At 41.7% G+C, this 16,568-nt stretch overlaps 1 protein-coding gene across 2 annotated transcripts in view; it reads left to right on the top strand.

Annotated features, from left to right (window-relative positions):
• VPS41 (VPS41 subunit of HOPS complex) overlaps window positions 1–16,568 on the top strand; it is a 153,012-nt gene that overhangs the window by 123,395 nt on the left and 13,049 nt on the right. For both annotated transcript variants that reach the window (XM_007455327.1, XM_007455328.1), the window contains 4 exons: window positions 1,067–1,211; window positions 3,136–3,177; window positions 3,332–3,382; window positions 6,191–6,328. In XM_007455327.1, coding sequence (XP_007455389.1) covers window positions 1,067–1,211; window positions 3,136–3,177; window positions 3,332–3,382; window positions 6,191–6,328 — 376 coding nt within the window. The remainder of the gene's footprint in view (window positions 1–1,066; window positions 1,212–3,135; window positions 3,178–3,331; window positions 3,383–6,190; window positions 6,329–16,568) is intronic.

The following is a 16,568-nucleotide window of genomic DNA, read 5'->3' on the forward strand; positions in this document are numbered from 1 at the left end:
CTGGCATGATACCACTACACCAGAGGTGCAAGGGATGGTTTTAGTGAAGTTTCATCATCAACAGCTAAGTGCAGTGCCTGGCACTGAATTAGGGCTCAGAAAACGGAAGCCTGGTTAATGCTTTTCATATTCGTTGGGTGCTTTCGGTGACCCGGGCTTTGTGCCATATGCGTCTGATGCAGACGTAGATAAAGATACACCCATGCCCTCTAGGAACTTTGGTTTAGTGAGACAAGCAGCACACTGCAGTTAATCTCAGGAAGACCATCCCGCTTCAGCCCCTCAGTACTCCCCCCACCTCAGACAACCCGCTCCAGCATCCTCTTACATCTTTTGCCCAAGACCAAGAAAGGTACACCAAAATGGCCTAGAATTTCAGGGCTGCTTAAGACTTTCCACAGAAGGGGACCGGTGTGTGGCCTTCTGAGTTGGAACACTACAGGATTTTCTTCTGGGAACACTGTTCTAGTTTTCCTTGGATTCTGTAGTACTAACATGGTACTAGTAATACTAATAATTCTGTAGTGCTAAGAATGGATTCCCAGTGCAGTTTAGGTTCTGTTGGCATTTAGGAGCTGGCTTAGGGAATTAAGCAATGTGAAAAACACTGTTTCAACAGAAAAACACATTTAAATTTTATACAGCCTCCTTACAGAGAAGCTTTTGGAATATCACCCCTTTGTCAGCTGAACACTGCTTGTAAGAATTTTAGCTGATTTTTCTGTTACCAGAATAAGAATATCCTTCATGTGGGGTCGTAATTTCTTTGGTATATGGATTTCTCTAAACAATTTTGAGAGTTTACGTTTTTAAGAAAAATTTTATTAGTTGAATATTGTAAATATTCTAAAATGTTGGTCAGATGGGAAGCAAGGTTCTGAGAAAGAAGTACTTATTGGTCACATATAGTTAAATCCCAAGGAACACTTTTCTAAATAAAGTTAGCTTTTCTCTCTAAACAAGTTTTTCAGTTTTCATTAATGTAAAACATGATTTACATGTGTGTATCTGTGTGTTTTATTAGATGTGTTGGTGAACATTAATGTAAAAGCTTTTGTCTTACCAGGTACACCTATGACAAAAACTATGGCAATGCTCTGGAAATATACTTAACGTTAAGACATAAGGATGTTTTCCAGTTGATCCACAAGCATAATCTTTTCAGTTCTATCAAGGATAAAATTGTTTTATTAATGGATTTTGATTCCGAGGTAATGTGTTTCTTTTTTTTTTTTTAATTTTGATTTTTTTTTAGCTTTTTATTGGAGTATAGTTGATTTACAGTGTGTGTTAGTTTCAGGTGTACAGCAAAGTGAATGAGGTATAATGTGTTTCTTATTTTCCTTCTGGTAAATTATTTGTGCTGTCCCAAGTTTTTAATAATTAGACATTTGTCCACGTGCTGGAGGAGTTGATAAATCACATAACTTGGCTGCATGCTGGTCACGTTCAGAAACTTCTGACCCCCCCCCCGGATGTTACTCTAGTAGTCGGCATTCAGGAATCCTTTACTTGATGTGGTTATTCTGTAAAAGCAATCATAATTTGACGTGGAACTTTTGAAGTTGTGTGTGTGTGTGAAATAATTTTATTTTGGTAAAACCATTCATATAACTCATAGAAACAGAGAATCTAGCCATATGCTTTAGCTCATTCAACCCTATTAATTGTATGTCCCAGAATTCAAATTTTAAGTAAACTATTTTGATCCATTTGTTGCAGTTTTATTCCTTGGTATTCACAGCTTTAGCATGTGGAGTTTCCACTGGTCTCAGATGATGCTCAGACTGATACATGTGGGATGCATCACTTTGTTACAGGACAGATTTGAAGAGTGCAGTGCTTGTCTCGGGAGGGCACCCTACCTCCACAGCTCACGGTGGCTCTTGTAAAGTGATATAGGCTGTGTGTTTTAAACAAAGAAAAGTTAATGCAAGTGCTAATGATGGAAAGAAAGAGATTCATACAACACAGTGGTTCTTATTCCAAAAAATCGAAAGTTTAGTTAAAGAGTAGAACCCTTAAGGCTCTAAAAGGGTCACTTGAATTTTTTAAAATTTTATTTTACTGTATCTAGTGGTATTGTGTTATATATCTATTACGTGCTATATATTAGTCTTCCCACGCTTAAACAGGAGCTAAATCTACTGCTTTCTGAAAGATGTTTTTAGCCCATTTTTCATACTGAAGATGTCCTTAGGCAGTACAGATCTAAAAATAATTAGTGCAGTTCCCAGGAAGTTCAGGGGACAGAGGTTCTGCTTTTCTGGCAGAAGATGATTAAGAGGATGAGAAGCTTATATAGAAATTAATTACATTTTCCCCATATCCAGTCTCCCCTTACGCCGACCCCACTCCCATGTGTCTCAAGAGCCTAGTTTTGCCTATGAAGCTACAGACAGATGTTGAATGAGCTCAAAATAATTGCTATTCAAGAGCATGGACCCAAGTTAAGGAATCAGAGAACTTTCTAATTAGAAAATAACTTAAGGATAATCTCTTCCAACGTCCTGATATTTCAGAGAGAAAAAATGTTCGCAGCGGACAGGTAGGCAATGTAATAGGAGAGTCAAGGACAAGACCCAGGTATTCTGTATGAGGCTCAGTCTGGTGGGCTGTCTTCCCACTCTTGCTACAGGCACTGTCTAACTTGTGTTTCATGAATGTTAACGGTGGCTAAAGTCAATTCTAAAAATCCATAAGCTTTATATCGTTATGAAACTTCAGCTATCTTTTCTTTTTCTTCTTTTTCTTTCCTGACTCTTATCCTCTTCTCCACATAAGACCAGCTTCTTGTATCTGTGGAATCTGTAGAGGGACTCAGTCAGTATTCAGGTGGCCAGAAGCAAAGCTCATTTCTGTGGTACTGCAAACTCTACAGATGTTTTGTATCAGTGAGTCGTAGCAAGGCACTATTTTAAGTCTATGCAAAGCACAGAGACCTCAGATTAAAACACATTTTAAAATGCATTTAGAAATATCTCACTGAAGGACCATTGTAAAGCTAAGAACCTTCTTATCTGTGTAAAATAAGCCCTCTGCCTTTAATGGTGATACCTTATCCAATACATTGTATTCTGTGTTCTCTTTTTTCTATGGCAAATTTCAATGACTGGTTATTTTTTCATATTGCAGAAAGCTGTTGACATGCTTCTGGACAACGAAGATAAAATTTCAGTGAGTGCCTTTTGTTTTTACACGTGTTCAAACAGATGAGTGTCTGGGACCGCTATCGCCATAAAGAAGAGAGACGTTTGTCAGATAATTTTGCAGCTATGTTTGTGTCCTCCTAAACTCTACATTAAAAAAAAAAAATTTTTTTTTTCTGTAGATTAAAAAGGTAGTGGAAGAATTAGAAGACAGACCAGAGTTGCAGCACGTGGTAAGCAGGACAGTCCTCCTCTTCTGCCGTTTGATTGAACAGGAAGGCAAATCACCTTACAGTATTGGTTTGAGAAGACTGGACTGAACATTTCAGGTTCATATACAGATGCGAGGTTTGACCGCAGACAACATTCTGTAATTATTATAATGCAGCATATGCTCTGAATCCAGATGAGGAATTAGTAACAGCTCAGGTACTTTAACTTTGACTCACAATCGAATTGTAATCAAAAGAAAAACGTTATCACATTTTTGTGTTATCAAACTACGCCTGGGAGTAAGTAAGCACCTTCCATTGACCGGAAAAAAAATGCGCAACCTGAAATTGAGAGTTATGTGTTATTTGAGCACGTTACTGAGAACCATAGCCCGGGAAAGCAGCCTCTCAGATAGCTCTGAGGGACTGTTCCAGAGAGGTAGGGGGAACCGGGATATATAGGAGTTTTTGCTGAAGGAATAAACAACAACAACATGGTGTCAGACATCAAAAGATTACTGCTAATCACACACACACAAAAACAGACATCTCAAGTTAATGATTTTAGTGCCTTTCTCTGTATGGGAAGATGGGAGAGTCTGGGCTCACTGAAATTATTCCTTACACATGCACCTTAACTATCTAGGGCCACTAGTGTTTTTCTCCATCCTGAATTCCCCTCAGGGCTCACTGGGGGTTGGGGGTTGGCAAGGAGCTGCAGTGTCTGAGGGCTTGATAGCGGGCAACATTCCTTGTTTACCAGGGTGACGGGAAGTGTACACTTCACTTCTGTAGTTACCATTTATTATAATTATGGCATAAATTACAGCAAAGCCAGTGCCCTGACCTGTGCTCTGTGGATATCAAGTTCTCCTGCCTAGGAAACACCACACAGCCATTCCGTGTTCAGGACCACAGAGTGATCACAGAACAGAGCCTTGTTTTTTTGTGACTCACCCTGACATTCCTTGTGCCCGCTTCTCTCGTGTGGTCTTGTGCTGGTGCCAACAGTCCCCTGATTCTAGATTTCCTTTGTGGTGGGGGGGAGTTACCTGGAGTCTCTGCATCGCTGTCATCATGGGCGTAAAGCAAGACTAGGTGTTTTCCATGTCCTTTCAGAATTATACAAGAGAAGTCTTAAGTGAAAATAGGGATTGTTCCAGGAGGACTGTGGACATCAAATAAGATGAGGACTCTTGTATCTTTGCCCACCTCTTTGCACCCCAGGAGGCGGGTTAGGAAACAGAGCGTTTTCTTTTAGTCCGTTTTATGCATTGACGCGTTTGAAGACTCCAAGATAGGAATGTGAGGTACTTTGGGGTTTTCTTTTGTTTTGTTGTTTTTCGCTCAGAGTGCGTACAGATGCTTTTGCCCTTTTGTTCATGATTGGAAATCTCCCGATTACCTGCTTACCCAAGCAAGGTACCTCTGTGCTGGCCACCATGGGATTTGTTTACAAAGCAGTGATTTCTGGCCTCCTTGAGCCATGAGACAGGATTACAGGCCGGAGGTATCTAGTGACAGTGTCATTAGGGCAGTGGTGGAATGGTGGTGGAGCTCACACTGAAGTGGCCCCATCTTCCCTGTCAGGCAAGGTAATGTCTCTAGAAATCTGCCCTGAAGGTGTGACAGAGCCTTCCTAACCTGTCTGCGCCTCTGGGAAACTGCAGTGTGTCCAGCTCACATGCTGACCCTGCGCCAGTGTACTGGCCGGAGTCTGCATCGGATCGTGGAGTTCTGTCTGACTCCCCCCACCCTCTTGCCTGAGGGCAAGGGGAGCAGGTAGAAACCCGAGGAAGGGTTTCTCAGTGTGCTTGTGTCCTAGTTAGGCTTATTTAGTGACCGCGTGCAACAGCGAATGTCAAACTCCAGTGACTTCATTCCCAGTCACACCTCCGGGGCCGGCTGACGCTCTGTGTTTCTGAAGAACCAGTCCACTCAAGGGGCTAACGCACCTGGTGTGACGAAGTCCCCCCGCCTCAGAGGGGTTCTGGGGTGTTTGTGTACATTTAACATGAACTAGATATTGAATGTCGATTTCTGGCTTCCGCACAATATATTGATAGACTTGCCTCCAAGTAGAAAGTCAGTCACTCACTCCCTTGGAGGTCCATTAACTTTTTCAGACGGTCAGGGAAAAGAATCAGCTTTGAAAATGGGTTCAGAACACCTGTACTCTTCTCGATTTTTTTACTTTTTGTTTTTGAGGTCACCGGGAGAGGCAGCATTTCATTGCAAACACAGATCTCAATAAGACTTTAAGGAGAGAAGATGCAGAACGTGTGAGAATTAATTTAGCGCTTGCGACTTGAGTTTTTAAGAACATGCTCTTGTCTCATGACATACATAAAGGACGGGAATTTTTATGATCCAGGAACACCACTGATCAAGCATTCCGTTTCTGAGACGAAGTAGATGATTGTGATGATGTTATAACCACTCCTGTCATTAACAGTTCTGTGGGGCCGAGTATGTGCCAGGCATGGTTCTGAGTGACTTACAAATGGTAACTCATTCAGCTCTCACAACCACCCCAGCAGATTTTTGCAGATGGAGAAACTAAGTCACAGAGGTTAGTGACCTGCCCAAGGTCACATGGTCAGTGGCAGAGCCAGGTCATTCGGGGCCATTCTGGAGAGAATGTCAGCACATCCTTGGTCTCCCCAAGGTGTTCTCCTGTCCACTTTGCCTTCACCTAGAGATTTTTCCTGAAAACTGCTTTTCTGTCAGCCTCTCCGTGGAAGCTGTTTGGAACTGAAAATAGCAGTGTGAAACAGGTATTGCTTTTCTTATTTTAATATTCCTGGTTTGTTCATTTGTTCTTTTTAGTATCTGCATAAGCTTTTCAAAAGAGACCATCATAAGGGGCAGCGCTACCACGAGAAGCAGATCAGCCTTTACGCTGAATTCGACCGACCCAACTTGCTTCCATTTCTCCGAGACAGTATCCATTGCCCCCTTGAAAAGGTAAGTCACAGGCGCCCCTGCTCAAAACACTTCGAGGTGACAGAGTCATCACTGTTGGTAAAAGCTCTGGGTTTTCTTAGTCTTCCTGTCTCTGCTTAACCATCCCCGTTCAAGGGGAAGCCTTGCTCTCAAAGCAGTAGGTTTTGCTGCATATTCTCATGAGAACAGGAGGTCCTATTGGATTCGATTTTGGTGAGAAGCTCAAGTATTTCTGTGCCAGGTTCAATTGGAAGAAAGGTTTAATCCAGGGTCTAGGACTCAGTCAACCATAAAACACTGTCGGGAGTCTGAGGCAGTTTACCAGCATCAGGGTGGGACCTCAGAGTCAGCCTGGGACGGGGACACGGACCGCCCCAAGCCGGAGGCAACTGGCCCCAGCTGGGACTCAAAGTCGGTAACATCAGTCCTACACCCCCTCTGCTTTAAATACCCACCTTATATATTTTTGTATTTCTCTCTCCCACTACATTCCATTATAGTTTTAATAGATATAATTACTAGTCTCTCCCACCATCCTATAAATTCTTCAAGGACAAGGAGTTTGTCTCACTCGTTTTGATAAACTCAGTAGCCGGCACACATTACACACTAAATGTTTTTTGCATCCTGACCGAGTTAGTGAATGGATAAATTGATACACACGAGGTTCTAGTTAGGGCTGAATATGAACTAGTAGGTGTTATGAGCCTGTTGTTGCAAAATAAACTATAATACTTACTATGTGTGTACTAGAAACTGGCCGGTAGAAGACCATCAGTTTTGTCTCCCATGGTTCTTCAGACCATCTGGAATACTCGCTACCACCTACAAGTGTCTTACTAAATTCAGATGGCCAGAGAGCAAGTACTTTTCATAGTCACCTGTGTGTATCAACAAAACATACTTATTTGACCCATAAGAGATACGTACTAAGAAGGTGACTGATAAAGCAACTTTTCTAGTTGCTTCCTCAGCCCATGATGATTAACTTCAAACGTACTGAATTTACTATGAGCCAGTTTCAGCTCAATGCATTCTCAGAATCTGCAATTAAAAAAAAAAAAAATCTTGCCTGCATATTAGTTTATGAAAGACATTAACATTTTATGTTCGGGCACTAAGGCTTTTTCTCAAGAATAAATTTGGAAACACATCATCTTAAAAAAGAAAAGCAAACTTTCCTCTCTTTTCTCACTTTAGAATCTATCGTCTAGAAAAAGAGGGAGAATCTTACCCTTTGAGTGCCCATTTGTTTTTGTCTCACTTTCGGAGGAAACATCGTTTGTTTCCAGGAGGACGTGGCTGTAGCCCGCACACTCCTCAGCCAGAGCCCCGCACGCAAGCGTGATCAGCACCCACCCAGGCTTCCTTCTTCCCATTCACTGAACACAGGTGCAGAGGGCCCAGAGATTCCATAACGTTCGTGTCTGGAACACACTTTCAACCCATCTGGTTTGCAGTTTTCCAGTCCGGTAGTGTTCAACAGGAGTCACACTGCTCTGCCCTCAAAGGGAGCATCAGAAAATCTCGACCCCACACATGGTACTTCTAATACAGAGAACTCACTTGGAGCATTGTGTAGACCTTTTTGAATTTTTCTCTCTGATCTGCTGAGAAGAACCAGTTGCATGTAAGAGAACTCAACACAAGCGTCTGAAAACAAGTATGTTTTAAATAGTTTTTTTTTTTAAGTTATCTCATGTTTTCCACTGAAAGAGAATTTTGAACAAAATGGATTCGAGATGGTAGTGGTGGAAATATGTCATTATAATCAAGTCAATAATCTACATTTTTAGCTTTCATGTTAAAGGTCACTGAGACGTCTTTATAAGAGATTATCTTTGCACCAGACTCCACTGTGGGAAATCTGTATATTTGCAAAAATATACCACTATCCTTGCTCAGGTACCCCAAGCCATCTTAAAGCAGATTTTCTTTAACTCATTAAGAATCTCATTCCTTTCTCCCTAGAAACAAGAACTCTGTGCACACATGATCATCTTAGAAACAAATTCCTTTTATGTTTACTTGTAACATGAAAAAAGCAACCAATTCATAAAAAGCAAAGTAGATTTTCCCTCCATTAAAAGCATCCTACTAAAACATGACACAAATGAATTTATCTACGAAACAGACTCAAAGACACAGAGAACAGTCTTGTGGTTGCCAAGAGGGGTGGGCGAGTGAGGGATGAATTGGGAGTTTGGGATTAGCAGAGGCAAACTATTATATATAGAACGGATAAACAACAAGGTCCTATTGTATAGCAACAGGGAACTATATTCAATATCCTGTGATAAACCATAATGGAAAAGAATATGAAAAGGAATGTATATATATGTATAACTGACTGACTTTGTTGTACAGCAGAAATTAACACAACACTGTAAATCCACTATACTTCAATAAAATACTTACAAAAAAAAAAAAAAAGCATCCTAAACATGCTGACGGTAAAATGAAGGTCATGGGGTACAGATTCACCTGTTTTGTCTAGAGAGACTCAGAAAATTTGGCCTCCGTTTCTACTGAATATAAAGTTAAGAGCTTAAAAAATTTAATCCCCCCTTCCACCCACCCCCAAGACATCTCTACTTCAGAAGAGTTTATAGATTGTTTAGTCCAAGAGACGTTGAGGTTGTATTTTGGTGTTTGTTTTTATTTTAAATGGGAAGTGTTTCAGGGCATTCAGAGCATGTGGACTCACTACTGTAGATAATTCACTTCCAACAGAATACAGCTCTCTCTTCCAACAGAATACAGCTCTCTCTTCCTCATTTCTGGTTGTCTGGCTTTGCTGGGATTGGGTAATCGCTTAAGGAAGGGGTGAAATCTTCGAGAATCCAGGTCAAACTTATTTTGAGTTGATTGAAATGCCTCAGTCAATAGCATTTGGCCGGAAAGTTTGTAGAGACTTTGCATCACATTAGAAGCACTTCAGGAATGTAGTTACCAAAGACCAGAGTTCAGGATTTAAAATCACCACAACTCTTACATTCCAAAATGAATCGTAAGGTTTTATGAAACTGTTCATTCTAAAGGAGATACAGGGTGGGTAGGAATTTATAACATCTACAGCAATTTGAAAAGACAATAAATATAGGCTTTTAAAAAAAATAGTATCCCGAAACATTTTTTGTTGTACTTTTGTCATGTGTGCTGTGCTTTCATGTTCCTTGTTTTTATGTATCATGTGTGCTGTGCTTTCATGTTCCTCGTTTTTATTTACTCTCTACAAAAGTGCAGGTCGGTGGATAAAGTCATTTTATACATGACAAGCTGAGTCTTCAGAAGTTGAAAGAAACAGCCCAAAGTCTAGAGCTACTAAGTCAAAGGGCCAAGACTTGGAACCTGGGTCCCAACTTCAGGTCTCGTATTCTTTCCTCCATGATGAGAAAACATTTTTCAGGTTTAAACCGTTAATTAAAATTACAACAGTAATAAAGATACTCCTTAGTACTGCAATAATCATGAAAGACATCGGTTTTTAAACTGCTCTTTCTTCTGTAATTTCCAGGTATGGTCATCAGGCACTAGTTTTCATTTGCAAACCTGATTTGCTTATGCCTAGAATAGTTAAAAGCAGGGTATCAGCTTTATTATTAATACCTCAATCTATGATCGCTCTCATATCTAATGGCATTCGCAAGGTGGCAGTATTTATGAATTTGGAGGCATAAAGTGGGAGATGCACAGTTTATAAATTTTCCTTAAAGAAATTTAAAAATAAGACTGGATAAAAGATGACAGGGTCAAGGCTAGGTAGAAATCATCATATAGTCTGTATAGTTGATAAGGTTTCTGTTAGTTAACCCCAAACTTCTAACTCTGTTACTTACCTTTACATTAAATCAGGCGAAGGAAAATTAAAATATTATTTTTGCATCATTTTTTACTCAAATTTCTTTTATTATTGTCTTGCCACTTTTTTGTTTTCTATTATTCTCCTTTTCTGAGATTGTGTGTGTGTGTGTGTGTGTGTGTGTGTGTGTGTGTGTGTGGTCTCCTGTTGGCTTTAAAAATCTTTGTTTCCCTTCTCTTTTCCTCTAGAGGGAGCTCTATGGCTCAGGAACATTCAAGAATCTAAAATAAGAAAACATGCTTTTATGCTTTACTTGTGTCGGTAATAGAAAAATTCTGTGTGCCAGAAATTTTTTTCTACACTTTACTCGAAAGTCCAGAGATAGAGTCTCTACTTTCTCATATATGAGAAAAGGGTTATTCAAAATACTGTTAGGAACTCGTCATAAAACATTTATAAATCTGTGAAGTTCAAATTGCAGAGACCCAGATTACCTCTGAGCTTGGTGTTACACATCTGCCTGCCTTCCAGTCCACTCTTGACTCCAGATCAGCCTTCAGACATTTCTTCCCACATGAATGGTCATTTTTGACAGTCCAGCAGTGATGAAAATGGGCTACAGTCTACTCTAACAAGGTAGCCACTGGCCACATGTAGCAACTGTGAGTAATTGAAATACGGAGAGTGAGGAATTGAAGTTTTAATTTAAATTTAAAGAGCCACCTATAGCAAGTGGCTACTGTCTAGGACAGCTCAGGTGAACCTTCAGGCCACAAACTCTCTTTGTGGTTTGAGACACTCATGTTTTCAAGCATCCTCATGTGTTCAAGAATAGGAGGGTGGCTCTGTTTGCAACTCTTGAGTGGTACCTTAAAGTGTCAGTGAATTTCCAGGTACAGAATTGACTTATGGGTACCTTTTAGTAATACACCACTTTAAGCATCATACTCATCTTTATTCACATTATCTTTCTCTAAACATTCTATAATACCTATCCAGTTGTATTGCTGTTACCGAACACGAGTTTGTGTGCCCGACACACGGTGAGGCCAAACCAAAACATCGGAGTTTGGAGCAGAGAAAGTTTTATTGCAGGGCCATGCAAAGAGACGGGTGGTTTGTGCCCCTAAAAAACCCGAACTCCCCAAAGGGCTTCTGCAAAGCATTTTTAAAGGCAAGGTGAGGGAGAGGTGTGGTTGGTTGCTGCAGACTTCTTGGTGTAGGAATCCTTTGTTCTTGCAGCTGTCCACCTAGGTCAGGTCACGATGTTCCTGTAAACCTTCAGCAAGACAGATGTTACTCTGTGTTCTGCAACTTTTTCTCTCTATGTGAATGGAAAAGTGTTACACCCTTAAAGGTCAGAGTCTTGAAAATGGGCTATCCTGTGTATTTTAAGGCTCTAGGCAACATTCTTAACTGGTAGCAAAAGCAATGGAATACAACGGTTAAAATATAAGAAACAGATCCAATATGGAGTCAGATTTGTTCTTCCCTGTTACACTACCATTTGCCGTCTGTCTGTGAATGACACAGTCTCACCAGGCCATACACTGTTCGTCCATCTGTATCTTCAGCAGCTAGCACAAATCAGTTGGTTTCTCAATAGTTTTTTCTCGGAATAGTCCCAGACCCTCTGACTTACAGTTTTGCTTTTCCCATTACTATTTAACTTCTCACGTGTGTATCCTGTCTCTGCTCTAGTATGATTCCAGAAAAGTTAAGAGTTGGTAAGAAAGTTCCATTCTTTATGATGGTGACTTATGGGTATGACCATATAGAGATTCGTAAACCGTGTTTTAAATCTGAATGAGTAAGGATTTTCTAATTATGAGTTAGGATCTGCTTCATCTACAAAGTGATACAAATACCAAAATAATAATGGTTTAACCAGAGGAGCAGTTTAGTTCTCTATCACGTGGAAGTCTTACTGGAGTGACCCTGGTGGTGGTAGCAGCCACGGGGTCAGAGACCCGGGCTCTTTTCTTGTTTCCTCCACCTCGTATGACCTTGACCTCATGATGTAAGATAGTATCATCTCCATGTTTCCAGCAGCAGTTTGGATGAAAGGATTAAAAATGAGAGCAGGGGTTCACATTCCCAGAAGCCGCCGTCCCACGTTTCTGGTTCACTTCCATGGTGGACACTAGTCACATAGCTCTCCTACCACTGGGGAGGCCTGAAGGTTTTGTTTTAATTCTGGGCAGTCACACACCCACCCAAAAGCTTATTACTATAAAAGAAATGGGTAAAGGATATTGGGGGAACATCGAGCCATCTCTACCATGTAATTTTTTTAAATTAATTTTTATTGGAGTATAGTTGCTTCACAGTGTTGTGTTAGTTTCTGCTGTACAGCAAAGTGAATCAGTTATATGTATACATATATCCCCTCTTTTTAGATTTCCTTCCCATTTAGGTCACCACAGAGTACTGAGTAGAGTTCCCTGTGCTATACAGTAGGTTCTCATCAGTTGTCTATTTTATACATAGTAGTGTGTAGATGTCAATCCCAATCTCCCAATTCACCCCACCCCACCCTTCTCCCCTTGGTATCCTTAAGTTTGTTCTCTACAGCTGTGTCTCTATTTCTGCTTTGCAAGTAAGTTCATCTGTACCATTTTTCTAGATTCCACGTATAAGTGATATTATACGACATTTGTTTTTCTCCTTCTGACTTACTTCACTCTGTATGACAGTCTCTAGGTCTATCCACATCTCTGCAAATGGCACTATTTTGTTCCTTTTGTGGCTGAGTAATATTCCATTGTATATATGTACCACACCTTCTTTATCCATTCCCCTGTTTGATGGACATTTAGGCTGCTTCCATGACCTGGCTATTGTAAATAGTGCTGCAGTGAACATTGGGGTGCATGTATCTTTTTTGAATTATGGTTTTCTCCGGGTATATGCCCAGAAGTGGGATTGCTGGATCATATGGTAGCTCTGTTTTTAGTTTTTTGAGGAACCTCCATACTGTTCTCCGTAGTGGCTGTATCAATTTACATTCGCACCAACAGCACAGGAGGGTTCCCTTTTCTCCACACCCTCTCCAGCATTTGTTTGTAGATTTTTTGGTGGTGGCTGTTCTGGAGACTGGTGTGAGGTGATACCTCATTGTAGTTTTGATTTGCATTTCTCTAATAGTTAGTGAAGTTAAGCATCTTTTCTTGTGCATTTTGGCCACCTGTATATCTTCTTTGGAGAAATGTCTATTTAGATTTTCCCATTTTTTGATTGGGTTTTTGTTTGTTTGTTTGTTTGTTTTTGCGGTACGCGGGCCTCTCACTGTTGTGCTCTCTCCCGTTGCGGAGCACAGGCTCCGGATGCGCAGGCTCAGCGGCCACGGCTCACGGGCCCAGCCGCTCCGCGGCATGTGGGATCTTCCCGGACCGGGGCACGAACCCACGTACCCTGCATCGGCAGGCAGACTCTCAACCACTGCGACACCAGGGAAGCCCTGATTGGGTTATTTGTTTTTTTGATATTGAGCTGCATGAGCTGTTTATATATTTTGGAGATTAATCCCTTGTCAGTTGCTTCGTTTGAAAATATTTTCCCCCATTCTAAGGGTTGTCTTTCCATCGTGTTTATGGTGTCCTTTGCTGTGCAAAAGCTTTTAAGTTTAATTAGGTCACATTTGTTTATTTTTAATTTTCATTACTCTAGGAGGTGGACCAAAAAAAGATCTTGCTGTGATTTATGTCAAAGAGTGTTCTGCCTATGTTTTCCTCTAAGAGTTTTATAGTGTCTGGCCTTACATTTAGGTCTCTAATCCATGTGGAGTTTATTTTTGTGTGTGGTGTTAGGGAGTGTTCTAATTTCATTCTTTTACACGTAGCTGTCCAGTTTTCCCAGCACCACTTAGTGAAGAGACTGTCTTTTCTCCATTGTATATTCTTGCCTCCTTTGTCATCGGTTAGGTGACCATAGGAGCATGGGTTTATCTCTGTACTTTCTACCAGGTTCCATTGACCTATATTTCTTTTATTTTTTTTTTTTTTTTTATTAATTTTCTTTATTTTTGCTGTGTTGGGTCTTTGTTTCTGTGCGAGGGCTTCCTCTAGCTGTGGCAAGTGGGGGCCACTCTTCATCGCGGTGCGCGGGCCTCTCACTATCGCGGCCTCTCTTATTGCGGAGCACAGGCTCCAGACGCGCAGGCTCAGTAGTTGTGGCTCACGGGCCTAGTTGCTCCGTGGCATGTGGGATCCTCCCAGACCAGGGCTCGAACCCGTGTCCCCTGCATTAGCAGGCAGATTCTCAACCGCTGCGCCACCAGGGAAGCCCCATTGACCTATATTTCTGTTTTGCATGCCACGTAATTTTTAAAGGAATTGTGCGAGTAATCAAATTAGTGGTGTCTCCTCCTCACTGTGACCTTCAGGTCTGCTCATTTAAATGATTGTGTACTTTAAAACATATCTTAGTTTCATTCCAATTCTGAAGTAAGGTGTTATTAAAAAAATTTTTTTTGTTTAGTTTGGGTTTGTTCCCCCTCCATTGGTCTCTGTGATCTGCTCTTCTTTCCCCTCCCTTTTAGTTGTTAATCTCCAACCAGAGATGCATATTTAAAGATATATTCTGCATAAATCTTTTAAATCAAAAATCACAGTGTCAAATCTAGCTCCTGCTGTTTTCCAAGAACAGCCTTAGTTAGTTGTTTTTAAATGACGACTCTAACTATGCAACCCAGTAGTCTTCCTCTGAAACCTTTTCTGCCTGCTCATCTATTTAAAACATATTTCTTGCCCACTTACTGTGAGCCAGGCGGTGTGCAAAGCACAGGGTTTAGAATGCACATGGTTCCAGCCGAGGGAAGTCAGATGAACAATTGGGGGAGCAGTTCATTGCACCTGTGATTAAGTGTGGTGAAGCGTGCAGGATACAAGGAGAGTGAGTACCTGGGATCTGACCCCGTGTAGGGTCCAGCGAGTATTTGCTGAAGGACCTGCCGCGGGGGCGGGGGGAGGTGGTGTTCCAGGCCGAGGAACCACAGCAGGCAGATGAGCAGGGTCTGTGATGGAGCTGCTGGGAAAGGCAGGGCCAGATCGCAGATGCCTCATAAGCCACCAGAAACATTCTTGGCTTCCAGCTGGAGCAGAGCAACGCAGTACGCAGGTTACACGGGAGGCGTGTGAACTGCAGTTTCCTGCTGGATGCTCTCATCACACTGCACCCAGTTCAGGGGGGCACCCCTTCTGTGAAGCTTTTCACAAGAGGCCACAACCAGAGCCCACGTCCCGTATCTGTGCACGTGGCCCTCTATTCACATCCCCCCAGTCGTGGGACTCTGTGCTATGTCTGTGTGACCCTCCCTGGACGTGCGCTCCCTTGGGTGGACTCATGCTGCCGCCTCTTCTCTTACATGGCAGCAGCAGCAGGGTTTTTATTACTGTCATCTGTGCATCTGCATCCCTCCTGGCCCCCTAGTACCCAGCACAGAGTGCATAGTGAATGTGTGCCAGTTCATTCAGGATTGAATTCTTTATAAATGCCCAGTGTGTCTTCTTTTCTTACACTCAAGGAGATGCTGTCATCTGTGTAATCCCTCTTTTTTTTTTTTTTAATTTTTAAAATTTATTTATTTATGGCTGCGTTGGGTCTTCATTGCTGTGTGCGGGCTTTCTCTAGTTGCGGCGTGTGGGCTTCTCATCGCGGTGCCTTCTCGTTGCAGAGCACAGGCCCTAGGCACGCAGGCTTCAGTAGTTGTGGCTCTGGGCTCAGTAGTTGTGGCGCACAGGCTTAGTTGCTCCGTGGCATGTGGGATCTTCCTGGGCCAGGGCTTGAACCCATGTCCCCTGCATTGGCAGGTGGATTCTTAACCACTGTGCCACCAGGGAAGTCCCATCCCTCATTTCTTGATCTTCTTTTTGACACTTTTGATTGTCAGATGTGTTTCTTCCTCTTTTTCTAACTTTTCATTTTATACTGGAGTACAGTTGATAAACAATGTTGTGTTAGTTTCAGGTGTACAGCAAAGGGATTCAGTTATACATAAACATGTATCTATTTCTTTTTCAAATTCTTTTGCCAATTAGGTTGTTACAGAATACTGAGGAGAGTTCCCTGTGGTATACAGTGTGTCCTCGTTGGTTACCCATTTTAGATATAGGAGTGTGTACACGTCAATCCCAAGCTCCCTAAATATCCCTCCCCCTCTCAGTTCATCCTTGTTTCTGCAAATGGCATTATTTCATTCTTTTATGGCTAATATTCCATTGTATATATGTACCACATCTTCTTTATCCATTTCATCTGTCAGTGGACATTTAGGTTGCTTCTATGCCTTGGCTGTTGTAAGTAGTGCTGCTGTGAACATTGGGGTGCACATATTTTTCCAATTTTCCTCTCACTTTTTTTTTTTTTTTTTTTTTTTGGGGTCCTTGCGTTATGCGGGCCTCTCACTGTTGTGGCCCCTCCCATCTGCGGAGCACAGGCTCCGGACGCGCAGGCTCAGCG

The sequence above is a fragment of the Lipotes vexillifer genome, unplaced genomic scaffold (assembly GCF_000442215.2).
Source record: "Lipotes vexillifer unplaced genomic scaffold, Lipotes_vexillifer_v1.1 scaffold234, whole genome shotgun sequence".
Lineage (NCBI taxonomy): Eukaryota > Metazoa > Chordata > Mammalia > Artiodactyla > Lipotidae > Lipotes > Lipotes vexillifer.